Source organism: Drosophila hydei, unplaced genomic scaffold, assembly GCF_003285905.1.
Source record: "Drosophila hydei strain 15085-1641.00,03,60 unplaced genomic scaffold, DhydRS2 tig00008135-arrow-pilon, whole genome shotgun sequence".
Classification (NCBI taxonomy): domain Eukaryota; kingdom Metazoa; phylum Arthropoda; class Insecta; order Diptera; family Drosophilidae; genus Drosophila; species Drosophila hydei.
The window spans coordinates 2,975,801-2,993,529 of NW_022045844.1; the positions used below are offsets into that span (position 1 = coordinate 2,975,801).

Sequence of the window (17,729 nt, forward strand, 5' to 3'; positions counted from 1 at the left end):
TATTGAAACAAAATACACTTAATCTTATTCTTCTGGTTGTGCCTCTGTTACATTGGTAACCTCAGGTGGTGGTGGTGCGTCGACTTCTATCACAGGTTGCACTTTGGGTTTCGGAGTCAGTTTACGGTTGTTGTAGAGCAGATCCACTCCAAAATCGCATTGGGAAATCTCTCCATTCTGCAACTTCTCTTTGTACCAGAGCAGACGTTCGGTATTTCCTCCGAGTGATTGATCCAACAGCTGGCGCCGATGCAGCCCACGCTCGAGCAGCTCAATGTAGTCAATGGACTTCAGCTCTGGGAACTTTTTGAGCTTCTTGAATGCGTGCGCGCTGACGGTCTCGTAGGACGCGGCAAGGCCCATCTCGTTTTTAACACGCTCCGCTATCATCTCGCTGCGCTGCATATCCTGCACCTCGGCAGGCAGGATGCGAGAGCGAATGGTGGCCACATCGTCCTCGACGGTCTGCAACAGCTTGGCATGGGACTCCTTTTTGGCCGTCTCGTAGCTGAGACGCTCCTTCTCCAAGGCCGTCTCACGTGCCAGCTTCTCGGGATCCATTTGCTTGCGAGACATTAGAATGGTCATCATACGATTCAAATTCAGTTCATCAAACTTTTTAGCCATGCGCTCGCTATAGGTAGCCCCACTCTTGACCTTGCTACAGGGGTAGGCTTTAGCATTCTTATTAGCCAATTTGAAATACTCTCACTTACACTTGTTCCTCATCCCCTTCGGAATTGCGTTTACGTGGATTCAACATTTCGCGCTCCTGTTTTTCCATTTCCTTGCGCGCCTCCTCCTCGGCCTCGCGCTTTGCCTCGATGATGTCCTTGTTCAATTCGTAATACTTCTGCTCCCAGGCTCGAATGTTCATTTTGCGCGTGATTTGCCTTAGCACATATTTCATCAGTTTCTGGAAAGTATAAGGAAGGCTTACATGATGTCTGGGTTAGGTAAGTGAGTCTGATCTACTTCTAATTCATTGTCCAGCGGCGTATCGAAGCTGTGAGGCAGCTTGACCATGCGTATGCTGCTATTGTAGTCGCCTATGCCTAGAATCTTGTTGGGTAGCAAAGGCCGATGCTCCGTGACGGCTGTGATGATGCCACCACCTAGGACCTCACTGAGAACGGCGTCATCATCCCGAGCTGTTGTCAAGGAAGGGGAAGGGAAGGGGTATAGCCTATGCTTTCCGAATAGCGTCTATTTGTACTAACCCAATATATCCCAAGCTTCTAAAATACCATCAATTCGTGTAATGTACAGAACAGCTGGACGCGTCTCACTCCATGCTACAGAGGTCAGATCACAAGGACGCTTACGCCATATAATGGGCGAATCATGATAGTCCTCCTTCCACAAGGCAAACACCGTGCGTCCTATCGAAGCAAATAGCTCCGGATAGAAGGGATTCTTGCTCATGGCCACGACGGGTCCATCGTGCACCATTGCAAAATTAATGGAGGCATTCACCTGCTCCTTGGAACCAGCCTCGCTGTACATGCCCTGCCACTCCACGCGTATTATATGACCATAGTAGGTGGACAGGATGAGGGATTGGCGCAGCTCGGGGGGATTCTTGGCCACCATCGAAATGGGATAGTTGTTTGGAGAGCTGTAGATGAACTTCGGTGACGGCGTATTAATGGAGAAGACCGAAGTGTCTGCTATAATACCAGTAAGTGGCTCGTTGTAGCTGATGCTATAGGTGGGCTTGATTGTCTTGGACCTGAGGGGCGATTCATTCTGTGTCAGCTCCTTGGGCAGATTCTTATTACGTTGTTGGGCCTCCTTCTCCTTCTTGGAGCTCTCGCCGTCCAGATTCCAAAAGCTAACCGTTCCATCGAAGGAGCAAGTGATAAAGAAGTTGTGATTACTGCGCTTATCCATATCGTTGAACACCTTGCCAAAGTTGTTCAAATAGAAATGCCTGCTCAGCCAGTAGATGCCAGTGATGGCGCCTGTGGGTGAGTGCTCCAGTGGCGAAATTGTGGCCGGTGCCACCACCACATCCTCGTGTATGTCCAGCGTCCAGTTGAGATATTCACCAATCATCGTGCGATACTTGGCCTGGGCGGGCGTTAGATACTCCTCCTCCTCCAGGTGGTCGCAGCGCCCTTGCAGATCCCAGAGCACGACCTGTCCATTCTGACAGCCGCCCAACAAGATGTCGCCATTAAAGGGACAGAACGAGAGCTTGGTGATTTCGAACGGTGCCTCAAACTCCAGCTTATAGTTGAGATTGTCGGCAAAGCTCCAGAGCAACACGGGATTCGGCTCCAGCACGGCGCGCTGCACAAAGTTCGTCTGATGGGTTGCCAGGTCAACTGTCACCGGAGTGCTGAACGCGTACGAGACAGCAACTAGGCCGGACAACTTCGGATACCAATCACAGCTGGCCACAAATCGCTTGTCGCTCTTCGAGATGTTGGCGAAGCAGATGAACTCCTCCAAGAACGGATTGGTATAGTGCACCACTTGCCGGTTCGTGATCATCTGATAGTCGTAGCTGGTGGGAGATAAGAAGAAAGAGGGAAGAGGCAAGAAGCAAGCAGAGATAGAACAGATGACCAACGAGAATTGAGAGAGATGAAATATGCGCTCACCGATAGCAGTCGATCTGATTGAAGTCGAGTGTGGCTAGGAGCAGTTCCATTTGGCTAGACATCTGTGGGATTACTTTGGGCTTTGGCTCCGCCGTGCCTGGCCGGCCTTGGACGCCTTCCTCCTCCTCGACTTCCGACTCATCCAGCTCCAGATCTGAGCCAGAAACAGATTAGGAAAACTTCCATAGCATTGCCTAGACTAACCCACCATTGTCATCGATTTCGTAGAGGTATTGCGACCAGGCGTTGGAAGGAAACGTCGGATTGGTTTGCTGCTCAATGTTTACGCACGCTGGCGCCACCTGGACGGCCACGGCTATGCGTCGCTTGACGACGTTGTCGTATTTGATATCCTCCTTGGGCAGCAGCTCGACAACTCCGTCGCGCACATCGCGCGTCATGCGATATGAGAAGGCAATGTGACGGGGCTGTTGTATGGGATAAACGCTCTGGATCTCCACATCGACGGGCTGGTCGCTAAAGCGCTCGACGATGATGCTCATCTCATCCTCGGTGCCCTGGCTGACCCAGCGACGGGGCTTCTTTCGTAGACGTCGCTGCATGCGCCAACGCTCGAAGGCTTCCATGTTTTGGATGAGCCCCATGGCCATCCTTGTGTCCTTGCTGTTCACATAGAAGATGAAAGGATCGCCCTCGGCTGGTTCCTCTTCGCCCTCGGTTAGTGTGGGACAGTAGCCAATCAGAATGAAATGCTCCGGATTGAAGCCCTTGAAGATTTTAAACAACTCCGTTGTATTCTCCAGGTTCTCAAAGAGCATATCGCGCAGCTCCTTAAATTTGACCTGCTTCCACGGAAACTCCTGGGTAACATTCACGCCGACCTGAATTTTCAGCTTCTTCTGCACTGGCTCGCTGGGAAATGGAACTGAGGTGAATTCCTTTTAGCTCGGCTCGGAATACCTACGTGACCATCACCTTCTGGCAGGTGGGCAGTGAGAGCAGCGTACGCCACGCCTCCTGCACATTGAATAGTTTCGTCACATCCTGGACGTCCTCGTCGGAATCTGGCCTCTCGAACTTCTTGACATAAGGCCGCTTCCTTTGTACGCCATCGGCGGTAATTTCCAACTCCCCTTCCAGATTGTCGTCCATTTTGTATTTGATTTTCTGTTTCTGTTTCTGGATCAAATAGAAATTTCTATGCTGTTTAGTTCTCTCTCGATAGACTGTTTATTTTCTGTCAGGCCTTCTTTGTGTGTCATGGCAATAATAGAGCATGCGCCTAGCCTGGACTGGCGTCTATGGCAACTTCTATTGCCGAGCCATGTGGCACGCACTTCAAATGAAATTCTGTTGCAACAGATATTTTCACTCATTTACATGCATGGCCAAAATGCGATGCCAACTGCCAATTTTTGAGTGGGTGATTGTTGTCGATGCTTCTGTTGCTGCTGTACTTTTGGCTGCATTTCACATCATTATCTTTGACCAAATACGGAACTATGCGCCGAAGGAGAGAGAGAAAGATACACAGAAAAAAGGCAAACGCAATTGTGTGTCACTCACAGAGGCCTCAAAAAACAACAAAAAACAAGAAAAAACTGAGCGCTGGCAGAAATATGTGTTTTTCTTGTGACCATGCCCCCTACCGCTGGCAGTCGTCGAGCTGGACATGATCTGTGGCATGTTTGTTGGTTCAACAAACGGCGAATGTGGAAAGCGTGCGGCACAAGCTACGCAATCGAAATCGAAAGTTCTCTGATGGACAGCTGCAGTTGGATGTCAATGCACCAGCAGCAGCAGCACCACCACCACCACCACTGCCAAATGTGGTGCCATGTCTGCTGCTTGCAACTGACACACATTTAATGGATGCACGTCGCTCACTTTCATTTTCAGTCGCATTCTGAGCAGCGGCCTGGGCTCAACTTTCGATTGCAACTGAACAATTTATGCACCTGTCAGTCGATAGCTGGCACCTCGCGATTAGCCTGTGGCATGCTCGAACTATAGCCACACACACACGCACACACACACACACATTCATATATAAATCACTCGACAAATTGTTGACAAAACATTTCGTAATTTAAATAAATAAAAAACCAGCAACAACAACAACGCGACAAGCTGCCGATAGTCAACGTCCGATAGTCGCTGTGGCAGCATGCAAACAGCGAATGCAGCTCAAATCCCCAAACAAACAAAAAGCAAACAAAACACAACAACACAACTTCCTCATCCGCAACCCAAGAGCCTGTCCAGGCACAACAATGACGTCGCCGTTGCCCAGGCTGATAATTTTTTTGATTGTGCCCCGCTCGAGCTGTTCGCGCTGCTCATATGCAAAGTGGGTCCGAAACGTAGCGCCCCACAGCCATAGCGAACAATAGCCGCCTAGCTACGCGAGCTCGTCCCTTGCCCCTGCGCCTGCGGAGCCTATTTGACAGTAGTCGAGCGAGCAGCAGGATTTGGCAAAACATTTTCACATTGCTGCGCCACAAATACGTGATACACTTTCTAAGACAGCGATGAACATGGTAATAAGAGATAAGATAATAAATAAGAGATTAGAAAAAAGATATATATATGTATATATAGTTCAATTATATATTTTATTTATTATGTGCAACTGTGTTAAATCGAATATTAAGATTAATAAATTTTGTTATTAATTTGGATGATTTTTCAGGGCGTGGCAAGACAAATTAGCTAAATTTAGTTGTTCATAAAAATAGTAGTGACTACTAAAAAAGCAAGAAACAAATTTTTGACCTCAGTCTAGCTTCCTATATTATGCTCCACATATATTTCTTACTCTAAAACGTAGATGTAAATAAAATATTTATTATAATGGCCTGACACCTGCATGGCATGAAGTTGCTAAAGTCCGCTTCACAAGAATTTGACGTGACGCCACATAAACTACTTGCCATAACTCTATGAACTAAATACATATATAATATACTATCCTATATATACTATATATACTATCCTATATATACTTGAAAACAATAAAAATCTTCAAAGAAAAGTATTTACTTAACTTTGCCAATCTCTTGAATTGTCATATTAATTCCTTACTCCAGCTAAGCCCAACATCAAAATGCCCAGCATAAAAATTAAGTTATAGAGCATTTACCGTTGCAAATATGAACGAGAGATTATAGTTGAAGGAATCTGGTCAGGACTTGACAGAATTTGTGTTTAATATGATTTTATTTGCAGCTTTGAAAACATATAACAAATCAATTTTAATTCAAAATTTTATTTAAGTGTTAAAAATTTAAAAAAAAATTAACTTAAACTTAAAACTTAAAAAAAAAAAAAATTTTAAATTTAAATTTAAGCATCAAAACATGATTCAGATTTATAAAGACATCAAGCAAGCAAAAATCATATTTTATTATTTCTATATTTATATAAATATTTAGGATTTATTCGAAATCCTGATGATTAATTAGGCAACGATCTGAATCTACTTAAGAGTGTCTCACACAGGAACTGCCTAAGCTCAAATAAAACAAATGAATTTGATGAGCCCTTGAAACATTTTCTTGAATAGTTCGTTAAAGGCCTTTGTTATAATTAATGTGAGCATATTAATTATATTAACAAGAAGAGCAGTAACAAAAAAATTATAACAAAGATAAAGAGAGCAAACCATTTGTTTATATAACTTAATTTAAAAGCAAATCCAGTTCCACGAAATCCCAAATTTATTCAAATATTTGTAATTAATATGAAGATATCTGAAATTTTATTCGAGCTGCTCGCATGTTAAAAACCCAACAGATATGAATATATATATATAAAACTGTTAGATTACGATATGCTGCTGTCACAAACATCATATAAAATTATGGGATACTTGCACTAAGACAACGCCAACAACTGCAATTGTTGTTGTTGTTGTTGGGGCTGGGTTCAGCCGAGCAGCAGAAATCGACTCGATGGCTGCGCTGGCTGAGTGGGGCAGAGCCAATGGGAGTCGAGTGAGCGAGGAGGCAGCTGTACAACTGGCGACAAAATGTTGCATGTTTGCGGCTGTCACCAGCCGCCCGTTGCATGCCGCCTGCCACATGTTGCCAGTTGCCTGTTGCCTATTGCCAGCAATATATGCAAAAAGGTGCTAAAAAGATCAGAGGCAGCGATTTATCTTCATTTGCATTTGACGTCGTTGGCTGTGTGTCAAAAAGGTGTTAAGTGCCACAGCCACAGTCAGAGTCAGAGTCAGAGTCACAGTTGCAGTTCCACTCGGAGCTAGAGTTGCCACGTTTGACTCTGCGGCGCCGCTTTTGATGACAACCGACAGCAACGGTAGTCGAAGCGCATAATTTTCGATATTTTATAACTTTGTGGTAGCCGAAAATACGAAAAAAAAAAAGAAATCAAAAACCAAAAAATTGGCTTTAGCCTGGCACATCAATCCAATGGACCGACCGCCCAATAAGGCAAGCCGCCCCAAGCACCGTTATTAGCCGCTGCCAAATTGGTCAAATGCAGCAGCAGCAGCAACAACAACAGCAACCAGGCCAAAACAATGCCCACTTCTAGGCAGAGAGCTTAGATAGTCGCACCGATAAAAGGGACATGAAATTCAAATTTGAGCGCCAAATTTACTTTGCGACTTTTTTATCAGCGAGTGAAATTTGCTGCAATTGGCTTCCGTATTACGACGTTTTGTGAATTATGTGAGAAATTTGTTAGTGAGCTAAATGCTTTACTGATTTTCCCAATCCCATTGACTGTGCCAACGGCGCGGCGAGCCAAATGACGGCTGAAGGGGCCACGGATTATGGCTTTCATTGCTCGAAATTGGGCCACCCACAGCGTGTTCCATTAAGCCCGAAGACCGCTACAAATGGCAATCAATTAAGATTAGGTCACATTTCGGCACAGTTATCTGTGCAGTGTTGGTCGGCGCGAAAGTGTTGCAAATTGATGTTAGTCAAGAGTGGATAAGTAACAATAATAAAGGTAGAAAAATTTAGTAAAGCTCACAGATGTGATAACTGTTGATTTTACGAAGAGAAATGAGCGTGAAAGAAAAGGAAATAGAGGAAAATTTTAATAATGAAAATGTGTAGAATCTGGGAAAAATAGTTGTAGAAGGGATAGAGAGGTGTGAAGATATTGATTCTGTTCGTAGTATGGACTTTGGATAGCGAATTGGTGTAGTGAATATATATATATATATATAATATATATAATGCTAATGCTAATGCTAATGCTAATGCTAATGCTAATGCTAATGCTAATGCTAATGCTAATGCCAATGCTAATGCTAATGCTAATGCTAATGCTAATGCTAATGCTAATACTAATGCTAATGCTAATGCTAATGCTAATGCTAATGCTAATGCTAATGTTAATGCTAATGCTAATGCTAATGCTAATGCTAATGCTAATGCTAATGTTATACTAATGCTAATGCTAATGCTAATGCTAATGCTAATGCTAATGCTAATGCTAATGTTATACTAATGCTAATGCTAATGTTAATGCTAATGCTAATACTAATGCTAATGACAATGCTAATGCTAATGCTAATGCTAATGCTAATGCTAATGCTAATGTTATACTAATGCTAATGCTAATGCTAATGCTAATGCTAATGCTAATGCTAATGCTAATGCTAATGCTAATGCTAATGTTATACTAATGCTAATGCTAATGCTAATGCTAATGCTAATGCTAATGCTAATGCTAATGCTAATGCTAATGCTAATGCTAATGCTAATGCTAATGCTAATGCTAATGCTAATGTTATACTAATGCTAATGCTAATGTTAATGCTAATGCTAATACTAATGCTAATGACAATGCTAATGCTAATGCTAATGCTAATGCTAATGCTAATGCTAATGCTAATGCTAATGCTAATGCTAATGCTAATGCTAATGCTAATACTAATGCTAATGACAATGCTAATGCTAATGCTAATGCTAATACTAATGCTAATGCTAATGTTATACTAATGCTAATGCTAATGCTAATGTTAATGCTAATGCTAATGCTAATGCTAATGCTAATGCTAATGCTAATGTTATACTAATGCTAATGCTAATGCTAATGCTAATGCTAATGCTAATGCTAATGCTAATGTTATACTAATGCTAATGCTAATGTTAATGCTAATGCTAATACTAATGCTAATGACAATGCTAATGCTAATGCTAATGCTAATGCTAATGCTAATGCTAATGTTATACTAATGCTAATGCTAATGCTAATGCTAATGCTAATGCTAATGCTAATGCTAATGTTATACTAATGCTAATGCTAATGTTAATGCTAATGCTAATACTAATGCTAATGACAATGCTAATGCTAATGCTAATGCTAATGCTAATGCTAATGCTAATGTTATACTAATGCTAATGCTAATGCTAATGCTAATGCTAATGCTAATGCTAATGCTAATGCTAATGCTAATGCTAATGTTATACTAATGCTAATGCTAATGCTAATGCTAATGCTAATGCTAATGCTAATGCTAATGCTAATGCTAATGCTAATGTTATACTAATGCTAATGCTAATGTTAATGCTAATGCTAATACTAATGCTAATGACAATGCTAATGCTAATGCTAATGCTAATGCTAATGCTAATGCTAATGTTATACTAATGCTAATGCTAATGCTAATGCTAATGCTAATGCTAATGCTAATGCTAATGCTAATGCTAATGCTAATGCTAATGTTATACTAATGCTAATGCTAATGTTAATGCTAATGCTAATACTAATGCTAATGACAATGCTAATGCTAATGCTAATGCTAATGCTAATGCTAATGCTAATGTTATACTAATGCTAATGCTAATGCTAATGCTAATGCTAATGCTAATGCTAATGCTAATGCTAATGCTAATGCTAATGTTATACTAATGCTAATGCTAATGTTAATGCTAATGCTAATACTAATGCTAATGACAATGCTAATGCTAATGCTAATGCTAATGCTAATGCTAATGCTAATGCTAATGCTAATGTTATACTAATGCTAATGCTAATGCTAATGCTAATGCTAATGCTAATGCTAATGCTAATGCTAATGCTAATGCTAATGCTAATGCTAATGCTAATGTTAATGCTAATGCTAATGCTAATGCTAATGCTAATGCTAATGCTAATGCTAATGCTAATGCTAATGTTATACTAATGCTAATGCTAATGCTAATGTTATACTAATGCTAATGCTAATGCTAATGCTAATGCTAAGCTTGTTAACAGCAAGAAATAATGAATTTACATATTCAATATTCGATAAATGAGAATATTTGCAACGGATATTAGCTGAAGATAATTCCATATTAACCCCAACGCCAGCGAAGACTTTCCTCTTTGCACTCGCGATGAAAATTTGCGTTAATCTGTTAGGGAAAATCTGCAAATTAGAATTCGCATGTGGCAAAGAGTAGCTGCCGCATCGAATCGCCGTGCGGCAATGTGTCTGGCTGTGACAATGATAATCCCTGCAAAAATATGCGCACAAATTAAGTATCCCAAGTGCGGCGATCCAAAACGGATTTGGTGGCGGTGCTTAGTAGCCATTCGGCCCCCGTCCATTGTTGGCATATTTAAAGTTGTAAAATAGCGAAAAACACGTTTGACCGACATTCGTGACCAAAGTGCGGCTGCTGTGGCTAAAAGCTGAGACGCCGAGACTCAGAGACTCTGAGACCAGGATTTCAATTTCGATTTCGATTTCGCTGCGACGGCAGCCGCGACTGCGGCGACAAATGTGCCACGTCCCGGCGTCCCAGGCAATTGACCGTGCGACTACTTTAGCAAATGAAAATGGTTAACAGAAGGTAAAAAAGAAACCAAATAGTAGAAGCAAAAATAAAATGGATATAAAGGTTTACAAAGCCAAACATAATTTATGATGCACTTATGTGGGGCTTGGGCCCGGGCGACAGTCTGTGTGACTCATGTTCCCTGAGTTGTCGCCAGGTGTCGCTGCAGCGTTTAAGCAAAAGTGAAAATGAAATTGAAAATGAAAATGAAAATGAAAATGAAAATCAAGAAAATGTCCACACGGTCCACATAGCAGGCCCTAAATTGTGGCGCATTTTGATATTTATGATGGTCTTGCATTTTAGCTTTTAATCACATGTGAATGCGACCACGAGTCGAGTCCCTGGGTGCACTGACCTCAACCTCAACCTACGTACGTAGTGCAGTGCAGCGGCTACTGTGCTGCGGTGAAAATCCCAAAAACCTAACTATGTTAAACAGCGAAATCTGACTTGGGCTCGAGCTCCAGCTCCAGCTCCAGCTCAGGCGCTGGCACTGGCGCATGACTCCCGACGACAGCGGCATCAAGATAAAGCCGCATGACATACGGCGACAAGAAGCTACCAGAGCTTGCGCCAACGCCAAGCCACGAGCAGGAGCTCGAGCTGCAGTTCGACAAGCAGAGGGGCAGCAGTAGCTGCGACTGGAGGAGCCCAGCAGCAGTCAGCGTCAGCGTCAGCGTCATCGTCATCGTCATCACCATTTGGCCACAGCGATCGCCCCAAACATTTTGTGCGCCCAAATTTGGTCAAACGTGCAAAATTGTAGCCGCACGCTGTCAAATCTTTTGGCATAGAAAGCGAAATTTAGCTTTGTGGCTAAGTCAATGAAGTTTTGGCCAGCTGTGCGGCGAGGCGAGGTGAGGCTAACCTTCTCCTGTCTTCACTGCTGCCTGCTGTTACTCGTAGCGGCTGCTGAGGTAATCTTTGTGGCAGTCAGACAAATGGCCAAGTGGCAAGAAAAACGAGAATCGCATAGAATTATGATCCTGAAATCGAAATTGCTTGATATATCCTGTAGCATGGCTAACATGAAGTATTTAACAATTTGATTTGAGTTTTATATTTTTTAAATTTTAATCTAATTTTCTATTAATTATTATTTTTTTGATTTTTTTTTTTGATTTGCAACAATTACCTTTCCATGCGATTCTCATAAATTAATGTATGATCTCTAGCTTTTTAAGTAATTCATAATGTCTTTGGTCTTTAATTATATTGATATGCTATGGTATGGTTGATATGGTTACTTGTAGTCGAGTCACCTTTCTCTGCAATTCTCATAAATGTTCATCAGAATATGATTCATAATTAGAATATGTTTATTATAATCGAATATGTTTATTATATCTCTCTTCTCGTGTCTCTTGGGGGTTAAAAGTCGCCTTTCTTTGCGATTCTCATTGAAGATGCTCTTTAATAAGCAAATAGCAAACTAGCTTAATAGAAGTGGACCCTCGCGCACTCATTATCCTCTCTCTCTTTCTGTCACTCTCCCTGCCTCTCTCCCTCTCTTTCTATCTCTTCTTCTCTCTCTCGCACTCACTCTGGTAACACTGAAAATTAGTTACTCTATGTTATCCCACAAACACTTGTTTAACATGAGAAAAGTTAGCAATTAAACAATCAAACTCACTTAGTCGTTCTCCCTCTCTCTTTCTCCTTCTCTTTCCCTTTCTCTCAGTTCCTCCATTGACCATTAACTTTCCATTTCAATTGTAAAAAAGTTAGCTTTACATATTTTCAATTACTTTTTTTATGTTTACGAGCTAATGTGCATGGGTTAATATATTATCAGACAAAGGCGTTGCGCCCAAGCCCCCACAAGTTAATAAAAACCAAATTTGATTGTAAATCGTGTACAATAACATAAATGTGATCCATTAGCTATTAAAGTCCCTAACTTCAGATCGACTAACATATGGAATTTTTTATTGCTGTTGCTGCTGCTGCTGCTGCTGCTGTCATTTGTCGCATGACGTCATGCTAGCAAATGCATGTTGCATAGATGCAAATGCGGCTGTGGCAATGTGGCAACGTTAACATTAACGCCGGCCCACGCGACGTATGTGTAATCAATCAAAATGGCCAATGGATCGACGGAGGCCAAGGCAGAAGCCACAGGGCGTTGCAACTGCTGCTGTTGTTGTTGTTGTTGTTGTTGCCGTTGCTGGCCACAGTGTCAGGGGCAGAGGCCGCAGTTGCCACTTGATGCTGTTGTGTGTGGCATTTGAGGGCGTAATTACATTTTTATTGCCAGCCGTGGCAGGTGCGGTGCCTGCTGCATGCATCTTGTCTTGCCATTAAAAGACTCCCATGAAAAGAAAACACAAATTAATGTCCGATTTCCGTAAAGAGCGAAAATTTGCATTGATTGCCAGCCGGCGGCCAGTTTAATGATTAATTTTCCCAGCCAATTGAGCTGACAATAAACGAAAATTTATATAGAGCCCGCCGCCAGTAGTGGGCCGAGAATGCAGCACACAGAAATCGAATCGAAACAAATCGAATCGACTCGAGTTTTGCTTGATTTTTTATTTACAATTTAATGTGGCACTCGCATGGAATGAATCGGCAATGAGGCGATAAACATCGGCATGGCACGACTCCCAGAGCCCAGAATCGATCTTGGCCAGGCCCAAGCAGTTGGCCAACAGCGAACAAAGCGAAACTAAACCAACACCAGGCACACTCGACATTTACCTGGGTGTGTACAAGAATCAGCAGCAGCAACAGCAGCAACAACAATGCGAAAAAGGTCAACGGGCTGCAATCAAAATAACTCAAAATAACTCAATTTTCGGGAGCAATTAAAACGCTGGCGCTGATCTGCCCCGAGCCGATAAAAGCCCACACATCGCTCGGCGGCAACATGTAACATTTGTCTTTGACGCCAAGCCAAAAAAAAAAAAAAAAACAAAGCATAATACAAGCAAAAAGATATATCGATGAAGTAAATAATCAAGCGAGCTGTGGCTAGACGAAGTTTCAATGCCCTAACAGATATTTTGGAGTTGCTCAGGGAACTCTAATCGAGCTAAGCTATTGAAGAGTTTTTAATTCGTTTTGGCAAATGATTTTCATTTGCTTTAAAGTACAGACAAAAGAGTCAAGAATTTACTTTGACTTGATTTGATCAGCTTTAGCTTGAGATGAAGATGACTTGACACGTATTTGACTTGCCGCTAACAGATAACTAGCAGTTGCTCAGAGGACTCTAATCGAGATAAGTTATAGAAGAATTTATAAATTATAGTTTATATTCTATGTTAGTTAGTTGAGATATTAATCTTATTATGTTTATTATAAAACTTGCGACAACTTGATGGAAGCTAGAATGTAATCCAACTCTGAAGGTCAACTTAATTTTCTCTGTTAGTTAAAACTTTATCAAAAATCGCTCTTTAAACACAATTTTTTTTAACAAAAATTGCGGCTTGCAGTAGAAAACTTTTGAGCTGCAAACGTGACTATGAAGCAGACATAACTTGAGCTGGCTTAGCTTTACATAAATATATCTAAATAATTTTTATAGAAAATTTACTTTTGGCGTCAAATTTTCGACAAGTTTTTCTATAAAAAATAACATATCTAAAATTTCTTTTTAATAAACTTAAAGTTTAAGAAGAAAAACTTTTGTTAAGCGTAGACCAATTAAATATAGTTACGAACTGTGCTATGCTGCACTCTCATTCAGCTCAACAATCTATATAGTATACCCTCAGTTATTGTTACAAATTTTGGAATACCCCACGCGAGGGTATGCGCATGTAATTAACAGTCAATAATAAAAAATTACGTATACGCATACGTGCATTTCTGGCCCGGCAGTCGAAGCAATTAATATGCTCATCGATTTTGTCTGGCCACGCAACTGCTGGCCTTTGTGCGAGGGGCAGCAAAAGGAGATAGAGAGCGGTAGAGAGAGAGAGGAGGGTAGAGAGAGAGTGGGATGGGGAAGTGTGCTGCGCAGCTTCACCCGCAACGAAAGTTTTTAGCGAATTCTTGGCTCGTTTTTGAGTGAAATGAAAAGTGAAATTACTTATTATTAATGAAATTAATATATAAGCATGTTTGGGTGCGTGTACTCGTATGTGTGACAGCAACACGTACATATGTTAAATCATAAAAAAACGCAACGATAAATAAAGAGAGGCCTCAGCTTCGGGCCGGGCCAGGCCACTGCGAGTCGAGTCGAGCCATTCCATGGAACACGTTTCGCAGGCAGCATCACAGATAAAAATGCTTTGGCTTTGGCCCCGCCATTAAAAAGTTCACTTTCGTTTGTGTACAAAATATATATATATATATATATATATATATTTACAACGCTGCGCATGCAGCATGTGGCATGTGGATTGGGTATGTCGATGTCGTTTTGTTGGCTGTGCATCTGCTCAGTACTCTCCATTTATATGATAATGAACACGTAAAAATTGCGCAAAACCAGTCGCCAATCGAACCTAAAAAACGTTGCAAATTGTTGCGGATGCTCCAGCAGCAGCAACAGCAACAGCAACAGCAGCAGCAACAGCAACAGCAACAGCAACAGCAGCTGTCCCACTGCCTGATAGCCTGTCCCAATTCGAATCTGTTTGCCAGTGAACCCAATTTAAGGTTTTTTTTCGTTGTATCGGGACATCTCTGAACAGTTGACAAAGTGACTGCACATGAAGGTCGCCTTGTCAGCCCCAATGTGTTATGATGAAATATGATATTGTAAGATTAACGTATTAAAATGCATTCGAGCTGCGATGACTTCCATAGATAAAGCTTCAACTAATTAGTCAGCGACACACAAATGCGCAGATGCAACAGCCAGAAGACAGAAGACATAAGACATAAAACATATCATAAGCTGTTACGCAAGCTCAACTGTTTATCTAGTTTCTGGGAAGTTTTATAAAAACCTTTAGACAAATTACATTTGTCCACGAACATGACATAAAATGCAATTTAAGCTGTTAAAAGCTGAACCACAGAAGGGGAACTATTATGAAAGTTTAATGTTTGGGTAAAGCTAATTTTGAGATATATTTAAATAATATATAATATAGAGCATAAAAATATACATACAATATTTAATAAGTATAGTAATAGAGGTAGTAAATAGAATAATAGACACAAGATTTTGCTTAAGTGCATTAAGTATTTCAGACCAAGCCAAGGTTGACAGCAACACCAAAGCATTTTCCAAACAAAAACGTGATTTTTAGTTGATTATATTCATGACAGCAATATGATATAGTGCAGCAAATTACCCTATACTTGTATATAAATGTGTACAAATTTACAATAGAAAAATGCATCTTAATAAAGATTTATTAAGTTATGAAGCAAGTTTGAATGGCATGCTGAAGAATGAACGGATTTATATTTATATATTGAGCACACTACTTATAACACACTGCTATAAAAATTCTTGCTAAACATCATTTACTTGACTAATGTTATCCAACAAGATCCTAGATCATAAGATATATAGCTAATGGGTTGATTGACATTTGCTTCTCAAGCATTTCATGCCAAGGGCACGAGTCTAAGTCTAACTCATTCTGGTAGATAAACTCATGTATTATTGCGCGACTAAAGGTTATTAAATGCAATGAAAATGCGATTAGAGAAAATTCATTAAGTAATGTAAGCATTGTTTCATATCAAATAATGTAACAATAGCGCAGTAAGAGAAAGCTAAAGATATCTGGACTATTAGAATAGCATTAGAATAGTATAGCTTAGATCACTTTATGCTTTATGTCAAGTGATCTAATACCAGTAATGACTCATTATACATATAAGCATAGCTTCATATCTAACAATGGCGTAGATCACTTAATGCAATCACATCTAAACTCACTATGTCAAGTGATCAAAGCATGGATATATATATATTGGCATAACACAAAGTAATCTAAGCATTGCTTCATCTGCAACAATGGCTTAGATCAATTACTCCAGATCTCTGATTCGAACTTTATTTTGTATGTCAAGTGAACTCAACATATAAGCATTTATATCTGTTAGAATACATTGTGTATATATCTATGTGTCTATCACTAACTGATCTTAGCATAGTTCCCTTTCTAAGAACAGACCAATACACTACTACAGATCTGGCTTTTATATTCATATATAAATTACAAACTGATCTTAGCATGCCTTCATATAGAAGCATGAATCAATAGAAAAATATTAATATAAAATATAAAATAATTCTGTTATTAGAATAGATTCCCATAGCTAGATTAGAGTCCCATCAGCCATTCTGTTATTAGAATAGATTCCCATAGCTAGATTAGAGTCCCATCAGCCTCAGCTAATCATCATGATTATCAACTGCTAACCGATTGCCTGGCCAAACAGCTTTCTTGCAGTCGAATTCGAACTCCATTTGATCAGTTTAAAGCGTCATTAAATTAAGCCTCCCATTAGCTCTAACCACTAAAATAAAACAATTTAATATCCTGTCTTTCACTAGCGCTGGCCACTGGCGCCGTCGCCGCTCCGGTAGGACCTGTCCAATTGTCGCCGTAATCAAGCGAAATGCGTGTAAACAAAATATAAAAATAACGCATCGGGCTTGTAAATATCGCTGCAATTACACAACTTAATTTGGATTAATGGCAGAGCATAAATTGCACCCTATAAAAGCGAAATAAATGCCACGATTTGTTTGTCTCGCAACGAGGCAGCGGGAAAATGCGTTGCGAAAATTTATGTAATTTTCAATTTCCTTGTGGCCTTTTTAATTAAAACATAAATATTTATATGGAATATTTCACATAGCGATGTGCGCGCCAAGCACTCCGAAATTAATTCGCCAAATAAATAATAAAATCATTTACAATATAATTGCAGCGCAGACGCTGGCAAACACTTTCACCTTAGCCACGGCTTGCTCGCTCCCTGGGTGGGTGGAACGGTGGGGCAAGTGAGGCAGGTGGTGCTGTGGCAGTTGGCTCAGTTTGGAGGCTGGGTCGCCGTTTGTTGCCGTTGTTATTTATGCTTTGTGGGTGTTCAACATGCAGCATTTTAAAGTCTTTACCACAGATTTTTTATTGTTGCAGGCGCCTGGCAAGGCAGGAACAAATACACACATACACACACACATATATTATATTTTGAGCAGTAAAAAACTTTATGACATGCAAGTGGCTGCAATTAGCCAGGCAAAAATCAAAATGCAAAAACAACAAACTAAAATACATTCAAAATTATTTCAAATTGTTGCTTTTTCTCTCTGTCTCTTAATGTGTCAATTGATAAGCCAAACACACACACCCAATAAGCAACGCCCAGCAGACACATTGCATAATTCACAACAGAGTCTCAATGCATCGTCACATAGAATCTA

General features: G+C 40.7%; 1 protein-coding gene across 1 annotated transcript; it reads right to left on the reverse strand.

Moving 5' to 3' along the window:
• Positions 1-3,770, reverse strand: LOC111593214 (WD repeat-containing protein 63). Its single transcript, XM_023305864.2, has 7 exons — positions 3,535-3,770; positions 2,818-3,482; positions 2,610-2,763; positions 1,221-2,512; positions 976-1,151; positions 717-916; positions 1-661 (listed from the first exon to the last, which is right to left on the reverse strand). The coding sequence occupies exons 1-7, from the start codon at positions 3,720-3,722 to the stop codon at positions 25-27; spliced, it is 3,312 nt and encodes a 1,103-aa protein (XP_023161632.2). The 5' UTR covers positions 3,723-3,770; the 3' UTR covers positions 1-24.
• Between the last annotated feature and the right edge of the window lie 13,959 nt (positions 3,771-17,729).